The sequence below is a fragment of the Botryllus schlosseri genome, chromosome 9, assembly GCF_051294905.1.
Source record: "Botryllus schlosseri isolate E-star chromosome 9, Bs_hap1, whole genome shotgun sequence".
NCBI lineage: Eukaryota > Metazoa > Chordata > Ascidiacea > Stolidobranchia > Styelidae > Botryllus > Botryllus schlosseri.
Genome location: NC_137244.1, coordinates 17,878,904 through 17,897,456, shown reverse-complemented (window position 1 = coordinate 17,897,456; position 18,553 = coordinate 17,878,904). Strand labels below are relative to the sequence as shown.

Genomic DNA, 18,553 nt, shown 5'->3' with positions numbered 1-18,553 from the left:
GGATTTTATAAGTATGCTTCCCATATCTAAATCATGGCAAGTCAAAACTACTTCAAGTACAAATTGTAAGGTCTGAGGAGCGTTCGAGAAAACGGTTTGCAGACGTCCAGCGGGACAATGAGGCGTCGCAGACGTTAATCATTCAATCGCTACATGCAGATTAGCTGCGGGAGATTCCTTGTGCTCGGGTCGGAAACGCAATATTCCAAAGGCGGTCAAAGTAGTCAAGAAAGCTACTCACGTAGAAGTATCGACGTAAAATTATGCTCAAATACAAGCAGTTCAAGTAGATGTAGAATTTGATGTCTTGGGAGACTACTCGAGTAAGTAAGTAGTTTTGAAAATCAGTCATGAATACGTTCTCATGTGCCGTGATAAAAGTGTGTAGTCAGGGAATCAAAAATAAGTATTATCGGCCTGGTGTAAATGACCATTGTTGTCGACAAAAACCATGACTACCAAAAACAACAACAGAAGTGAGTTCAACTTGACTTGAACTCAATAATGAACAGTATAAACCGGTGGTTCTGAAACTTTTTCAGACACGCTCCGTTTATGACGCGTCCCCTTATCGTCATATCACAAAATGAAATCAGAATGCTAGCAATCCCAACGAACGGTTTGATGGCATAGAAGATATGACTGTTAATGGGAGAATGCTCAAATATGAAATTTGGACTATACACAGAGTAATAACTATGAATTGCAGGTGAATCGCGCGGAGCATGAAAAAGAAATTCAGTTTACCGCAGATTTGCGCTATATTCAGACGCCCCCAGTTAAAGAACCACTGGTATAGACAGAGATATGATGACTGTGACTTGGACACGGACTCGAGTATTAATACTACAACTCGGAATCGACACGTTTCTCCCTGATTTGAAATCGGAATGGACTCGGGGGGGAATTGAAAATGACTCGACTTGACTCCAGCCAAATCTATAAAAGTCAAATTGGCTTGAGACTCGGAACTTTGTGACTTAGTTACAACCCTGATACTAGGTTAAAAGTATACAGCCACTTGGCAGCTGAGGATAAAATCCCCTTGAGTAGGATATTCCAAAAAGCAGAAGTACATCGTTACTGACCGGTGGCGGTGATCACCTCTGACAATAGAGAGCGAGGGATCTCGGCGGTTCAGTTGTTACTCATAATGAATATATGCCAATTGCGATATAAAGGTAATGAGCCGACGATGATGGCGGAATAAAATCCGAAACTACTGAAGCTAATGTAGGATTATGACCTATTCATTTACAGCGCATGTGACTGACGTGCAGGGCTGTGAATCGATCAGTGAATTAAATGCCATGCAATAACAGTAGCCTTGAGCGAGCAGTTTTCGAAAGCAATACTTTTTTTACGATATGAAATCAACTTGCACATCTACGTCACTTGTTGACCAGTCGGAAATATATCAGGTCTTTCGAAGAGAATCTTGCGTGATGACGGAATCGCTGGCTTACCACGGAAACTCCTTGACTTCAGATACAGTCCACTCTAGAAGTTGTTTTGATGTATCGCGTGCTGTACTTGTCATTGTAGAAATTATCGACAGGAAAATTTGAAAATCCACCTTAAGATCAAATCCAATTAAAGCCAGCAAAGGATAGCGGTGTTGGCGACGATGTAATCCGAAATTAGTGGTTACGCGACGACGTGACTCCGAAAGTATTAACGTGAAGAAACGAGCGCTTCTGCGAAGTTACGCAGTGCGATGAGCCCATTCCAATCAAATCAAGAAATTCGGATACGGGCTTCGCGATTCAAAATATAGAATCAATCGAAATTGAGATCGCAATTTTATTGGTTTTAATGAATTATAAATGGGTGGCTTATGCGCCTTGATCAGTTACTTTTGAATACTGAATTACTTACCATATACTTTCTATGGGAACCGCTGACTTTCTCCCGCTTGATCAAATAGCACCATAGGCCAACGTGCCTTCTATGAGCCTCAGAAATAGAATGAAATAGTCGTTTTTTCGATCTACAATCTTTCAAGCGACTGATCAGGAGCTTGTAGTATCACGAATATGCCGCTCGTTGCATTGGAAGATTATTAATCAGTATCATCCGTCTGTGGATTAAGCAGTTGAGTTTTGTAATTTCTTCGACTTCTATGGCGGAATTAATCCTATTTGGCGAGACGAATATCACGCTCAGTTATTTCGTACAATGGAAATGAGCGTACGAGAAACACTTTTCCTCTCTCTCCCTCCAATTACATTGGAGTCTAATTACAGCTTTTACTTGTCTCAAGCATATCACAAGAGTTTCATTTATCGCTCATAAATTGTCAGATTGCAGGATGAGATTTCGCGAGAAACATAGTGTCGAGGCGTCGATTGCTTTCGGCCGGGCGATAAAGCTATTTGCGTTGTGGGAATAGAGAGGGCTGAGTAGAACATATTTTCATACAGGCCGTTCGATATCGAAGTGTAACAATGTATTATAAGTATTGTTAAAGACTAGCAAGTAACTGTGTGTGTGATAGAACCTTAATTTTTCACGTTGTTTGAATAGAATGGCGTGCGATCTTTTTATGTATGTGACTGATAGTGCTTAGCGTCCCGTGCATTCAGAATTGGGGGATTACGAGCGTTGAGATGCCAGCGAGAATATTAAAGAAAAATTATGCTTTGAGCATCAAGTAAGGAAATGTAGGACTCTAATTTGACTTTTTTAAGCCTGCGACAACGACGCAACTGGAAAAAGGCTGAAACAAGCAGATTTGCTTATGAAGTTATGCGATGATCTTAATATCATGGTTAAAATTCTCCGATGCGACCACCACCATCGAACTTGAATACTAATGATTTTAGTTGTGAAATGCAATCTCACCACTTACGCAAATCTAACATAACGAATGCAAAACTAGTCATTCTTTTGTTCAGAAACCCCATTCATCATTGGTTGACTCACCTCAAATTATCAACGAAAGCGGAGCCTCACAATTTTCTGCAGTCGTCGGGAATTATGAGAAACCGGTCCAGATTCAGCATCATTCACATCACACGCCACTTGTTGGATAGTCTTATGGTTGGATATAAGAACTTCAGCAAACTCGCAGGAAAGCTTAATTCGTGAGTAGTATTATATGCTGATGAGAATTAATTACGAGGCTTTAATGGATATAGCAGGTTATTGAACAATATTTAGCACAAATAGAGCATTAAAATACGTAAGAAATCAGTATACGGGTATGGGGATGTTTGTCGCATATACGACTAGAGAATCCCAATAAACAGGCTATACGTCAAATGAAAAGATTGAAATATGAACGCAAAGCGTGACCTTGCCGATTTATTGATCAATCGATTCCTGTTGCTCTCAAACCCTATAGCAGCCCAGCAATGTACCCCCTTCCCAGCTTCGCGTCGGGATGCGCTGGATCTTAGTAACACTGTTCTCGGAGTAAGTAATTCTTCGAGGCAATGGAGTGAACTTGTCTGAAAAATGTTTCCTATATGTCGATTGTCCACACACACACACACACACACGAGACAAGTGACAAGCTTTTGCTAAAAAAAATAAATGATCAATTAGTTCGTCAACCTGCATAAGAAATGCCAGATTATATTTTACTTCACTATTAATGCCCCTTTGGATCTGTAAAATACAAGTGAAAGTACTAGTTATCGCACAATTTTATCCGAACATTTTATCTTGCTCATTTCACATTTACTCTTTAATTTTGTTTACTACGTTTTTCCTAAATGAATGGCTTTGGCATTGGGATAAGAAATATTGTAATATGATGAATATATGTCTCATTTAAAGAAAGTCTAATGCACTATTCCACGACAAAATGCCATATATTTTCGAAAACAAAAATATTGTCCGCCCTCGTATCACGAAAACCGTCTATTCCAGACAGTCAATTAACTGGTTTACCGGTCATATAGATCAATGTTTCTAAAACTATTTCCTGTCGCGTACCACTCATTTGGTTTCTTACTACACCGCGTACCACCTAGATACCAAATGACTTATTTTAGTCAAAAATACCAGTATTATTAGTAATTGGCGTTGTTAATACATCGTAGCACCAATGGGTAGTATGATAAGCCGATTTAATTTGCTAGATACAACCGTTTCATGTAGACAACATTGTCTATGCAGGGTATAACATTATCCATAGCACATGGGAGAATATGTCAATTGTCTATTGCCGAGGCTCAATTGGTTGATCTCGGCCATTTGATGGCCATGGTCATTTAATGGCCTAAAGCCCTTCCTCGCACTAACACGCCGAGTCAAGGGATCTCAATTATTCTTTGACGCATTTTTTTGAAACGAGGTGCCATTTTCACGGGCTGGGCTTCATGGTCGCGGTAAAAACATTTTTCATGCAAACCACGCACGGTAGAAAACATTCTCCTCCGCATTCGATTACAACGATTCCATACTTTACGTGTTCTGGATTAAAATCCCGTTTCAACATGGTTAATACATATCGACCTTGCTGCACTGATGCATTAGTATACTAACGAGATAGCAGGAAAAAACTATCTTCCTTGCTACACTGATGCGGCATTAGCACAGTGGTTCTTAACCTTTACTAACCCGCAAGCCTTCGCGGAACACATCTAACTACACATCTAATACATTACTATAGATCGCTGGTGCACAGAATGAACTGTGCATCAACAGAGTGCTAAAACAACAAACATTTATAATATGATTTCCGCACAAAATGAAAAGAATATAATGTTACATTTCAGATACCAGTTCAGAAATGCGAAGCTTAACCGTTATCCTATTTTTTGGTTGAAACTCAAGAGTTGGTACCAATTGCTTGATTACAAATGAGCTTATAAATATCTGAGATCGAATTGGTATTTCATAAAGCCTGGGCTTCGACTTCGAATCCCAACCTCCCCTGCGAATACGCCATTGCACACGACATAGCACAACAACGGCCATGCTTTGACTAGGCTACTAATCTGGCCTAATTGCCTGCAACCAATAATGGCGTGTCATCTCATGACAAGTCATATGCATGAGGTTTGCGTGTCCTGAACTCCTGTGAAACCCCTGAGACCCGCTCGCGGAATCCCCGGTGTTCCGTGGAAGACCGGTTAAGAACCACTGCATTAGTATATTAGCCCTAGTAGCCAAGCTAGCCAATATCACCGGATCCTTGTTTCTCTGTGAATCCGATGTGGCTCAATGATACCATCGTGAAAATGCTGCACAACTGAAGTAATTGTGCATCGTGTTTATTTATAGTGGTTTGCCGCAAAGGACAGCAAATTGTAGACTAACAAATACAATTAAAAATTGCCGATCCGCTCGCGTTCCACCTGAAAAAGTCTCGCGGATATCACTAGTGGTACGCGTACCACAGTTGGAGAACCACAGATATAGATAGACCAACATGGAAACCGAAACCCAACCTTTGCACCAGCTGCCGAGGCCAATGCCAAGACTTTAATACGAAGTTTCGTGATATAGGAGTTGGCCAGTGAAATAAACCTATTGTAAATGAATGATTGCTTAGTAATAATCGATACATGGCATAAAATGAGAAGCAAAGTTATCATTACCAACGAAAGCATGGTATCAATTAGGAAATTCTAACGGTGAGTTACGTCATGAGGCTAGAAATGACGTGAACGGATGTTGAAAATTAGGTTACTGTTTTTCAAACAGCTCCTTAACTTAATTATGTTAATTTGTATTATACATGTTAGTGGTATACCCACCTGTTGATAACGAGATGCCATCTAGTGCGAACGTGTGTTCGGCCGACCATAAGTTGATATCGACTCTAACATATATCTATGTCGCATTTCAGTTCATCTGACAATCAACCCGAGCCTCGTATTGCCGTAATAAAAATTTTTAGATCTGTATACAATATATCGGCTGTCTTAAACACGTAGTATATCTATGTATCTGTCAATCATAGTATTCTCATTGTATTTCTTCAAATCTCCGGTAAACTCCTACCACTGAAATTACTGTCCGGTGCTGACGATAGGCCTACTCTTCGGCGTATTTGCTTTGCGACACTCTAGTCTAGTGAGTTATATATAGCTATCTTGTTATTTAATTTTAGAACAATGGAAATATGTCGAAGTTCATAGGTCGAGTGTATTGTTATTTAGATGTAGATCTATAACTTTTTAATTTTTCTCTCAGTCCACTTGATCAGGTTTACACCTAGAGATTATGGAGGCAGTGTCTTCGAAAATGTGGGGCATGAAATTATTCCTACTTATTCCTCATAATTTGAATGCGAGACATCCACGCACAAACGACATCAAATCCCACACTTTGAATATTACCAGAATTTACATTGCAGGATAATTCTTCTGAGCAATGCGTCAGAGGTCTATACCCAACTGCAAAGAATGCGTGAAGTGATCCACGAGTGCCACGAATACTTTTCGGAATACATGAGGCAGTACATCCCTCAGGAAATTCTAACGAGACTAGAATCGGTATGTCACTGTTTTTCGATTCTGCCTTGTCATGCTGCATGCATAATCATTCGATGGAACTTTAATTAGATACAAGCGGCCACCTGGATTTTCAGATAGGCCTGGCAATCGCATATGTTTGACATATGGGTCGAATGATAGTATCGACTCGCTAGATGTAGCCCCGTGACCGATTGAACTGCTAAGCCCCTCCGAATAGTCGCTCCGTGTCAATGGGTTAGCGAAAAATATGGAGCGTAATAACGGCGTAAGATCCTTACATTATGACTATTCAAATTACTCTTCTACTGGGTTCACTGAAGCGTAAAAATTCTTTCAGCGTGTTCCATCTGACAAGTGAGCTGTCAGACACTGGCGTAGCCAGCGAGGGGCGAAAAGGGTGATCGCCCCTCCCAAATTTTCGTAAAATTTTCGTAAAATCAATAAATATTACAATATTTTGGGGCAGATGAATGTAACCTAAAAATTGTCTTCGCGCTCCGCGCGATTTATAAATCTATAAACTATAGTGTCCATGCATGTATTGATTTTATTATCGGTATCTCGAAAAATAAATTCTTCCTTAAATACCCATAGTTGAATTTAACTGTATTCTCAATTATGAGAATACAACAGGACCAGTAGATACACTCTCTATATAGAGTAGCCCTAGGTAGCTGAGTTGATTCAGTCTAGGGGTGTCAGTTCAGTATGGGGTTGGGGACCGTTAGTTACGGCAATTTCCGTTCCGGGACACACGAGCACATATAGAGTATGCTACACGCGACTCCGCAAAGTGCTCTTCCAAAATGATTGACGGCCATAACACCGACGCATGTATTCCGAAGCCTTCGATATAGATTTTCGGGTGCTTAAATGGCTGGCGCCTAATGATCCTGTCCCTGCAATCAGACCCCTTCGGCATAAATGCGTTTGACACAGGAAAATATCGCCACCTCCCGTTTAAAAGGGCTAATTTGGAATCGCACGACTCTGATCAAACGAGTTTTTTAAATTTGGTTTGGTATGTATCAGCGATTCCAGTCTTTAAAGTAGCGTCAATCTTTACCAGAGGTTACTAAATAACCGTGCTTCAACGACGTAATTAATAATAATGGAGACCACTTGCTCATATACGCACCAATATTATTGATCAAATTCTTTCATTTATTCAAAAATATTTACGCTCGGCGGCGCGACTAGGCTAGAAATTCGCACTGATTCACACTGATGTGTGTGCAGTGCATGTGCGTGTGTGCGTCTAAGAATCGTATGTATAAAAGGGTAGTGATGAAAATGGGTAATGGAAAGATATACGGTTCTGCGAGGTGTTCCCACGGGGGAGCTCCCCTAAACTCATTAAAAATACCCCCCCTTAAAAAATGTTTTTTTTTTCTGGCTACGTGGGTACGACCCTGCGTGTTAGCGATCTTTTGAATGGTGACAGCATTCTCCGCAAGCTATGAAGTAACAGCAATAAATGACAACTGTCCCGCCCGGCGCCCATCCTCTAGAAATTCATAAATAGTCTTGCCGTGTGGGATGAACGATATAGTTCAAGATGTATAATTGAATGCCCCCTGAATGTTCGATGACACCACTTATATCAGCCCACCGGTAAATCTGATAATTAAAACGTATTCGGAATATGCGAGTAACAATATAAGAATCAATTTAATTCATTAACCATGAGAAATTTTCGGGCTTGGCGCGAAAGTGATGACACCCGATATTTCCACAATCATCATATTATCACATCACTTTACGCCTGTGAGTGGAATATATGTATAACGATCGACCCAGATGTTGTGTTAATCATCCAATAAGAACCCAAGACCATCGTTGTTACCTATCTTTTATAGGCTACTTATCTTTAAGGGGGGGGGGGGGTCATTTACGTCATCGAATTTTTCGCCCCTCCCAAATATTTTTTCTGGCTACGCCCTTGCTGTCAGACCGACGCACACAGGATTTTCCATGCTGTTTTATGCCTTTTCATACAGCTAAGAGCACTAAAGGTACATTAAAGGAGGAATTTAGTGTTAAAATGCTCATTTGTGGCCGGAACGTTTTTAGTGACTACTTTCATCACTAATGACAGGCAAGTTGGTAATTGGTTGGTTCAGTTACTTTTATATATTCATTTCTCTTCCCTTATTCTCCATAAGTGGAGTAATCGAGGTAGGGTCTTGAATATGAAGGAATCTTTATTACCATCATCATGAACTGCAAGTATAGTATTATATATACTTAGTAATGATGAAATACATTGAACCCTATACAACATTAATGGAATAACAATAATTCGCAATATCACCAAGTAAATATTTCCATATGCAACCATCCATAGCGTACGTTACACGGGAAGCTATGGTTTTTAATTTCGCTTAATGCAACCATGATAATGATAAAAATTTATGAATGATAAATCCGTTAAGCCATCGCATTGAACCATCATTCCTATAAATCAGTGGCGACTAAAGCGTGGCCCGCGAGGTAATTTTCGAAATTAGTTATAATATCAAAAATGAATTGCCCAGATTGTGAACTTGCAAGGCCAAGCAAAACTTCGATTAGTCTGGCCGCAACGTTTGGGGTGTTATGTGACTAAAATATCAGTTCCGACGCATTTTCAGATCCACGGGACAGTCACATTTTGGTGTATCTTCGTACATTACAATAAAGTAGAATATTTGGCGGTAGATTTACCTCAAGCAAAAATTTTCTTCACGCTTCGCGCAGTATGTTGTCACTCGATTTCTTGCTTTTGATATTGCTACCACCTCCTGGAAATGAAAAAATAACGCCTAATGTACCAGATTGAGTCTAACTATATTCACAATTACGAGATAAAGTGTCGTCCAACACAGGGCTTTGGGGCCGGAGCCCGGAGCCGGAGCCCCGGATCCGTGCATTTTTACCGGAGCTGGAGCCGGAGCCGGAGCTCTATATAAAATTCAGCCGGAGCCGGAGCTGGAGCCAGTTATCTGAGGGGTAGCTCCGGCTCCGACGTATTTCATAAGATGCTATTACATATATACAACAACCATATCTGCTAATTTCACATAATTCAACAGCAGGCCTTCGCGAAATTAAGAATCTCTTCCTCTTTGGCGCTACCTTTTCCGACTAACCATGCTCCTGGGGATTTAACAGCAGAGCAGTCATATGTTCAATGTTCAATTTTCATACATGAGTGCCGAACCCCGGTATGCGAAATATGCCTGTGAATATTGTGGGTATTCGGCATACCCGCAATTTCATCATCAGCACAACCTTGTTGGTCAATTGCATACGGTTCGAAAATAATGATCACTTTGTATTACGCGAAATGGGAGAGAGGATAAAAACGTGATCTCGTTGCACATGTCGATATGACGAGCACGAGCCGAGAAATTCCATCTTATCTTTGCTATGAGTCGGATGAGCAAATACTCGTACTTTCGTGATAGTTCTTTAATCGGGCCGCGAAATTGGACAGTGTTATTGAGTATGCAATTATGAATGCTAATTGAAATTCACTATACTGCGCATCATCGTCATTCACTCCAGTAAGGATTTTCGAGTGTAAATAGGGGATGACAGAAGAGTAGCCCAAAACCCCATGGTATTTTATGTTGGAGACAAATTACTGATTTGATACGCGATTTCCAATTTGTAATCATCTGTTTCGTTAATTCATTCTTGATGTCTGCTTGATACTCTAGTATTTCGGGATTATCGCGCACTGTGACTTGTAAATGTGCAATGTGCATACTGCATAGTTTAATTCGTTATGGGCATGGCGCAATGTGCATGACACAGTGTTTAATTCGATTATTCGATTTGTTTCACCCGGAAAATAATATATTCAGATAAACTTGATCGACAACGGATGGACTGGTAACTAGTGCACCAATATCGAACGTCAAATCATTGGCCATTTGGTACAAATCGAATTTCTTTTGATCACGTCGTTATATCCGCTCATATTGCTCTTGCTACAGTTACAGTTGCATAATAATCGCACATTTAAAAATTGAATTGAACTGCGTGGCTTAATGTTAACGAGTACAGTGCCAGTAATAAAACGCCGCATCATAATTTTAATGCTGTACACAGCAATGGCACGAAGTAAAGTGCGTTCTAGTGCAACCATGATGTTATCGACCATTGACAAGTAATCATTATGTAGTCACAAGCCGGTACGGCGGCACCTATGTCTTAGTAGCTGCATCCGATGTTACTGACGGCTTACAGACTCTGGATTACTATAGATATCTAACCTACGGGTAAATTAGTAATCTATATACACAAGGAGTGGCCAACCTTCTCGGCTAAAGGCCACATGAAATTGACGAACGAGTGCGCTGCCCACTAGCCGCGCCATGCGCGTAAAATTTTCAAAGGTAATATATATTATTACTTGTGTATATATTGCGGGTCGACTGTATACCGCCCGCTGGGCCCAGTTTGCAAGCACAGGATTATTCGGCATCTGGACATATCGATATCGAAGATTTCCGATAATATACGACAAACATTTTGTGCCTACATTTCATCGCCGACGATCTTTCTGCGAGCGCAAACGCGAAAATACTTTCTCTCGTAATTACGAATATAGTTAGACTCAATCGGCTAAATAAGGCGTTTTTTCATTTTCAGGTGGGGCATGGCCTACAATCGGTTTTTAGTAGGCCATGGGTGGGGGTAGGCTATAAAGAAAGAAATCGTGTGACAATTAAAAACGCGAAGCGTGAAGAAAAATTTTACTGCTATTTAGTTTATTGTAATGTACGACGATTTACTAAAAATGTGACTGGAGCCTGGATCTGCCAATGCGTCGAAACTGATATTTTAGTCATCAACATCCCAAGTGTCGCGGCCAGACTCACCATATTTTTGGTTGGCCTTGCAAGTTCACAATCTGAGCAATTAAATTTCGATAATATAACAGAATTTCGATAATATAATGGGAAATTAGCTCGCAGGCTACTCAAAACCTTCTCGCGGGCCACATATGGCCCGTAGGCTGCGGGCTGCCCGCCCCTGATATAGACAGAAACCTTCGATAGTTTTCAGAGCCGGAGCCGGAGCTGGAGCCGGAGCAGTGGTAATAATGCGGCTCCGGAGCTGGCACCGGAGCTAATGTATGATAGAAGAAAGCTCCGGAGCTGGAGCAATGCAAATTAACGGCTGCTCCAAAGCCCTGGTCCAACATGCGTCCTTGCGTTTGCACTCGCAGAAAGACCGTCGACGATGAAACCTAGGCACAAAATGAGTGACGCATGTTGCCGAAGCTTTCGATATCGATATGTCCTGGCACCAAATAGTCCTGTTCCTTGCGAACTGAGCCCAGCGATATACAGCAGACTCGCGATACTCAAGTAACAACATTATTGACCCATAGACTTCGAAAGAAAATTCGCGCGTCGCGCGGCTAGTGGCCCGCGCAATGCTTCGTCAATTTTATGTGGCCCTTTGGCCGAAAAGGTTGGCCACCCATACTGTAAATGGTATCAATATGTGTATATCAATGGGAACTATATTATGATACCGCCGATATCGTGATGGAACTGATATATCCGAAGCTGCTATTTCTATAGGATGTACAATCGGTCCAAAGACAAATGGCATCTATTGGTAGCACATCAGATTACATAGACACCCGGAACAGGATGATTTTCACTGAAGACGTCGGTCAAGCTTTGAAGTCACACCAACACGCAGTAAATGGAGTTCAGGCTCTTTTCGAAGACATGCTGACGGAATCGTTCAAGGTACTTAAAAACAATATGGCTGTTTCAATTAAGACACGGCTAAAACGCGATTACACCAAATTGGTTTAGGTAATCCTGTTATATGTGGACTCTAGCGTAAGTGTGTTGCTGAAAGAAACTATAATGCGGGGAATACTTCGTCATTTCTCCAAGATATCTCATACCGACGTCGTCGCGAAATGTCTCAGAAAAGTAAGTATTGCCCCATGATAGACCTTATGTATGTATTTGTATATATAATATATAATGGGTATGGCGCGAAGCTGATTCGTTTGAACACAAACTTTCATGATAGGTTCGCTGAGAACATGAACGGAATCATGCCGTGTGACGATATATGGCCATAATACTAATTGCAATACAAATCACTTATTGCTTTGCCTGTTTGCGCACTGTCTAAGAATTTGCCGATGTCACCCATGAAGATGTGACCGGAGCCATATGTCCCATCATAATCTTAGTATCTTGTTGGTTAAATTTTATCAAGATCCAGATTTAGTTTTCGGCCACAAAGACCCCTTATTCTCAAATCAAGTGAACAACACCCCCTGGTACCAAAATTTAACTTCATGCCCATTCTGATAGGTGATATCGGAATCAAATACGATAATCCTTATGGAGATATATCTCCGGGGTGTAGCGCGTAGGCTATACTGGATACTGTGTAGGCCTTCGTGTACCACCTTGTTGCGCTTTCCGGGGATGGTACAGGAAAACATAATCCACTCCACCTCAATGCCAATTGCTGTATTTGGCTGCTGTTCACGCATTGTAATTCTGTACCAGAAAGTGTCATTCACATGATCTTTGGAAATCGGCGGAACAGCCGTTTTCGTTTACAGTTAGGATAATATATGCTGCAGAACGATCGCTTGCTGTCATCTTTCGATATTGGCCTGATGGTTGTGTATTTGCGTCGCAATCAAGTGAAACATACGCGTATCTGCTTGCAGGCAAGCGCGATCCCTCTGTTCCTGAAAAATCGCGAGGCGGTGTTTTATGAAGCACTGTATCATCTTTGCCGAACGGAAATGAAATCTTGCATCGTTTTGTCGACTCGCGCCGATGAGCTTTGCGCAGTTGCCGACCAAACTGAGTAGGACACTAACTTTTTGTGTTTGTTTCTCTTATGCATGCTCTCAATCACACATGCAAATTTCATTATAGGGACGAATCTGTGCTGTCACATACGATAGAAATATTAAACTTGATCGTTAGTCGGGCCGCGAAATTACTCAATTCCACGAAATCGCCGTCACCAAGCAACAGAGCGAAGCATTCGGAATTGCAATTCGACCACTCACTGTACACCCAACTTCCCTCTTTGGCCACCACCGCGATTAAGATCATCAACAGAGAAACCGCTACCAGCGTCACGACGGTAAGGGAATTTCACAAACAACAATTTCGTCCCTATGCGAGACAGACTGCTAAGTATAGCTGTACCGTAATAACGACTTTAGAATGAATGCTCAGTGACGTTGATGACTGTGATTATAATTTTCAGATATATCATTCAACGTTACGAGTCATTAGCGGAATATGGAGGATATCGACCAGATTGGGCAAATCCAGCCGTCAGACGAATGAAATACTATCGGACTGTGTGAAAACGCTAATAAGCAAACTGGACGATTATGAAAGCAAGGTATAGCTTACATACGTACACTTCGCATTGCACATATGCATGTTTATGTGCCTATTGACAATGCACAAGTACGATTTTCTGACATTGTTTGAATTCCAAACGTTGCAGGACCCCAAAACGAGACACTTGACAATGATGGTCATAGCAATGCTTGCAAAGTGTCAATTTTCGAAGCAGAAGCTGCTGAACCCACCTGTGATCGAACGGTTGTTGGAGGTAGGCTTCACATAATTACTTGATAGAATCGGTTATTTCGTTGCTCACTTTTGCACGATTTAAATCATTGCTTAGGTCATCTTAAACTGAGCAGTTACCTGAGAACGTGACCTATATATCGTTATATTTGAATTATTTGCGGTTTTATGTTTATGCTGGCATAGAGCACAAAGTGTGGCCAATAGTCTGAAAGCGAACGAATTGGCGGATCCAGCTCAAAACAGCCACCAGAACATCGTAAACAAACAACGGATTACCGTCAGTTGTGTATGCAAAAAGTTTTACAACGCCAAGTAATTTCGGATTTTAATCAAGTTTGGATTAAAATGCGCTCTCATATTCGTTTTGTTTATGGTGTCGTGAATACCGCGAAAATTTCGTAATTACTTGCGAAGCGCATCCTTACTTTGAATACGAAAGAGCATTGGAGCCAATGATTTTATTTCAGGTGTTTCAGAACCAGAATCCTATCCTATTGATCCACAGTGGATTCCACACTAATCAACTCCACCAAAGCTAAATATTGTTTTAAGTATGGCTGATCATTTCCGAATTAACGCATCACTACGAAAATAACTCATGAATATTCAGCAGCGCCTGTCAGTATAAGCCATCGTCTACGCTGGCCTTAGGCTATAGGTCACAATGTCTAGTTGTTGAGCACCTCCGAATTATCTTTATCATTATTACTTTCAATGAGTAGATATGCACAAACCTCAAGTTTCGTCTTCCTATCATCCTGCAATTACTGAATACCCGCTACTGGCGTCTTTGACGTTGCTAGCATGAGTAAGAACCTAGCATTATCACATATTTCCGAGATCCATGACTAAAACTAGTTCCCGTTGCTAAATGGTCCACGTGCATGCGCACAGTATAGCACGAAAATGCAATTAAATCCCATCACAATCTATATAGGAATGGACAGGGTTTTCACGTATAATGTGTATTTTTATATCCATCAATTATATCTCGTTAATTGATGTACTGGTACATACAGGACCTTAACTGCCACACGCCAAACCCCCCAATTGGGGGCGGCCCGAGCTCGATGTGGGTCCAAAATTATTTCGTGATTTTACATAAATTATAGTGTATTTTTTTTAGAATTTATGCAACTTTTTTTTTAATTTCGCGCTACGACGCACCAAGACATACGAAGTTTTAGGCCATGTAACTTGTAACATGTGACTCAGAAAAGTTCCAGAACGATCGGCAGCGAAAAACCCTTGGCCGAAAAGGACTGCCCTTATGCTCACCTAAAACTTCGATAGATATGCAATATGCATATATGTTTAATTCTCCATGGCGGCTAAATGGATGGTGCCGAATGTTCATGTCCTGACAATCTGAACCCCAAGACAAATGACATCCCGCGGGGAAAAATAATTTGGCAGCAAAGAAATACCAATTTGAAATCGTGTTGGTTTATTACCCTATGGGGGGGGGGGGTGAGGCAGTGCTGTTTCAGCCCTGTGTACATAGCCCAGCCACTAGCTATATTCGGATCATAGTTTGCCAACATTCCGCAGGTGGTTTGCTAGACGACAAGTATATTCAGAAAATAAAGCGACCCCGCTGGTGGTAATGTATTGCGTATGTATTCAGCAAAACGACCTCGCAACGTTCAATATAGCAAGCTAACAATTTAGGACAATACTACCGTTTGCTCCCTCTATGTCGGTAACCGGAGTTTCTAGTCTTCTGGCTGCCCTAATGATATTTACAGCAACACCAAAATGACTCGAGCGTAAGCTCTTTGTAACTCGTGGTTTTACTTTTCGAAGATCTTAGACCACACTCATCAGAGATACGAAAAGGCGAAAGAAAACAACGAGCCATACGCGTCGGGACTCTTGGTAGACTCGTCCGGTGCCAGGTCTACAAGTTGCGAGTCGCTGGTAAAAGCCGGGCGTCTGTCGTTGACGCACAGGAAGGAAATTCCATTCATATCGGACTGCACGCTCATGAACACAGACTCGAAGCTGTACGACACATCGCCGTGGAGGAATTCCAAAGGATCCCTTCCAAACCTATCGACAAACTGCTTGAGCGTGAAATTATCAAGTTCAACGGGCGTTCTGAATGGAGCGTATGTATTGATTATATCGATCTCCTTGGAAGAGATTATGAATTTTCCATATCGCTATAGATTTGTTTCAGTGATCATGAATCCACTACGAATACGTTTGGAGGACAGAAATTCTAGAAACGTTGCTTGCGCGATCACTATAATCATAAAGATGGATGTCATTATCGCTCAAACCAATCTGGATTGTATAATATAATAAAGTTATATCATGTTGGATTTTACGCCTCATCAAATTCATGTCATTGTGGGTCAAATTCGTTCCCACTGGTAAAATAACCGTGCTACCCGTCAATTGTCAATATGTTTGTGAGAAGTATAATAGAAACCCACAGGCTGGGATAGAATTCCCGTTAGACAAGTTCTAGATCCTGGCGGATTTCCTTATGGTCATGGGAACAATGTCATGGAATTTTTCTGATACACTCTTACGCGAAGGTCGCTTTGCATGCTTCAGAACTGCAGCTAATTTGTTGTACATCCGTAATGCCATACGTCTTGCAATACATATACGTTTTTATATAGCCTACGTTCAGTGTCACATAAAAAGTCAAATTCTGGATGCTTCAGCCTATGGAACGTCAAGCGTTTATTAACGATGTAGAAACGTGTGCGGAAGCGCTAGCGTATATTTCAACGTGTATTTCAACTTTGTAGAGTCGGCATCGATCATTCTGCGAAGTTCATCCAACACATTCTTCACAACTGCACCATCGCTCTGAAACATATTTGTTCCAATGGTAATTGCGAGTCTTTTTACAAGTTCGGCGGCCCCGAGGTCGTGAACAGAATCCTATCAAGTCAATATTCCAACGAGGCAGTAGTACCTTACCTGGTAAAGTATTATCATTCGATTTCGCGACTTATTCATTTGAAAGCTTACACAAATTGCAGAATGAGTTACGCAAGATGCAACGACCCGGGGACTCCGGATTGTGCGTTACACGCACTTCTACCCCAAGTGACGATATGGAAAGAAGCCTAACCTCAGCATCAACGTCGAACACTTTCGAAGAAGGTTTGAGACAATCACCAAGTCCTGGAAATAATTGCAGCGTACAAACTCGCCATCCTGATGATAACATTGAGACAGATTCCGAATGTTATTCTTCCGATGGCGGCGGCAGTAAAAGTGACTATCTTCCAATATCTACTCTACTCAAGATTAAAGACGTTGGATTAACAACATGGGAGGCTAAGGATAGCAATGGTGAACACGGAGATTCCGCAAAAACCTCAAATAACTTGAAATGTCAAAATGTTGATTCGTCTGTTCTTGGCACGGATTATTACTTTACTATTCCCAGTACACAAAAAGAACGAGACACTATCGAAAACAAGTCAGACTATGTTTCAAGTACAGATATTTCAAATGGAACCATCAATTTACAAAATTCGTTTGGCTTGTCAACAATGAATTCCAAGTCCATAAGTTTTGATGACTACATGGATTTGTCATCCGATTTTAAAAGCATGGACTATCGATTCGATGACGTAGACCACTGTTCGGTTGCGGAATCGACTCATGACAATTTTGCGTATGCTGCCGCGAACCTCCGATGTGCCATCGGGGACAACTTCGTGAACGGTTCAACTGGGAACATGGTCGTAAGTCATTGCGGTGATTTGTCCACTAACGGCACAACGTACATAATAAAAACGACGACATCTTCGTGAAAGGGTTGCGTTTCTTCTTCAATTACATCTATTCCATTGATACAATCAGTTTGTATCAGTATAGGCCTACTGGTAAAACTTGTCCAGTCCATGGTTAGACTCACATTCCGTTACGCCATATGGTTTTAATACAATTTTGCTTCAGAAACAGGTTTTAAAACGATTTTTGGTATATTCTTCTTCTTCTTATTATTATTATTAACGCCGTTAACACACGACAATGACAGCGCCGCTTATCGCCTGTTTAGGCCTTGTGCGGTACGGCAGTGCATTTGATAAAGTTCAGTGTTGTTGTTGTTTTTTCATGGCGGGGACTCCTCTTTCACGCGCACTCCCACTCTTCATTCACTCTCTCTTTCGCGTGTCCATCTTCGGGACTCTTACAGCCAACTTCAGTACTTGGCTCACTCTTCATCCGATCTATATATCCGGACACGGTATTGTCTTGCATCTCCCTCGCTGTTACTACTATAGGCTGTGTGTATTGTGTAGCCTGGTTTCGTTATGCCAGAGCAGTTTTCAAAATATTTTGACACAGCCTACAAATGCCTACATCTCATATTGGCAATCCTGTTACACACTGACCGATACTTACGGTGTCGATTCAAACTTGATATAGGTCGATCACAGGTGCTCAAAATACTCTGATATACGTCCCAAATGTGGTGATGAAATGTATGAAACAAGTTTTCCTGATCAATAAATTAGTATTTATTGAAGAAGCGTCTTTTGA

At 41.2% G+C, this 18,553-nt stretch overlaps 1 protein-coding gene across 2 annotated transcripts; it reads left to right on the top strand.

The window, feature by feature from the left end:
• Window positions 1-2,292: 2,292 nt before the first annotated feature.
• Window positions 2,293-18,542, top strand: LOC145446498 (uncharacterized). Of its 2 annotated transcripts, XM_080324813.1 has the most exons (12): window positions 2,293-2,653; window positions 2,898-3,086; window positions 6,314-6,452; window positions 12,017-12,190; window positions 12,260-12,382; window positions 13,144-13,286; window positions 13,358-13,571; window positions 13,698-13,838; window positions 13,947-14,054; window positions 15,842-16,146; window positions 16,801-16,978; window positions 17,038-18,542. In XM_080324813.1, exons 1-12 carry the CDS (start codon window positions 2,610-2,612, stop codon window positions 17,818-17,820), a joined length of 2,541 nt encoding a protein of 846 aa, XP_080180939.1. In that variant the 5' UTR covers window positions 2,293-2,609; the 3' UTR covers window positions 17,821-18,542. The 2 variants fall into 2 exon arrangements, with proteins under 2 accessions (XP_080180939.1, XP_080180938.1); XM_080324812.1 differs by having other exon boundaries at window positions 2,293-3,086.
• Window positions 18,543-18,553: the final 11 nt, after the last annotated feature.

Excerpts from the sequence above, each read along its gene's own strand:
- LOC145446498 (XM_080324812.1), top strand. The coding sequence starts at position 2,785 with ATGCGACCACCACCATCGAACTTGAATACTAATGATTTTAGTTGTGAA. Across the intron at positions 13,287-13,357 it reads GCAGTTGCCGACCAAACTGA|GGACGAATCTGTGCTGTCAC; the intron begins GTAGGACACTAA and ends ATTTCATTATAG. Across the intron at positions 16,147-16,800 it reads ACGGGCGTTCTGAATGGAGC|AGTCGGCATCGATCATTCTG; the intron begins GTATGTATTGAT and ends TCAACTTTGTAG.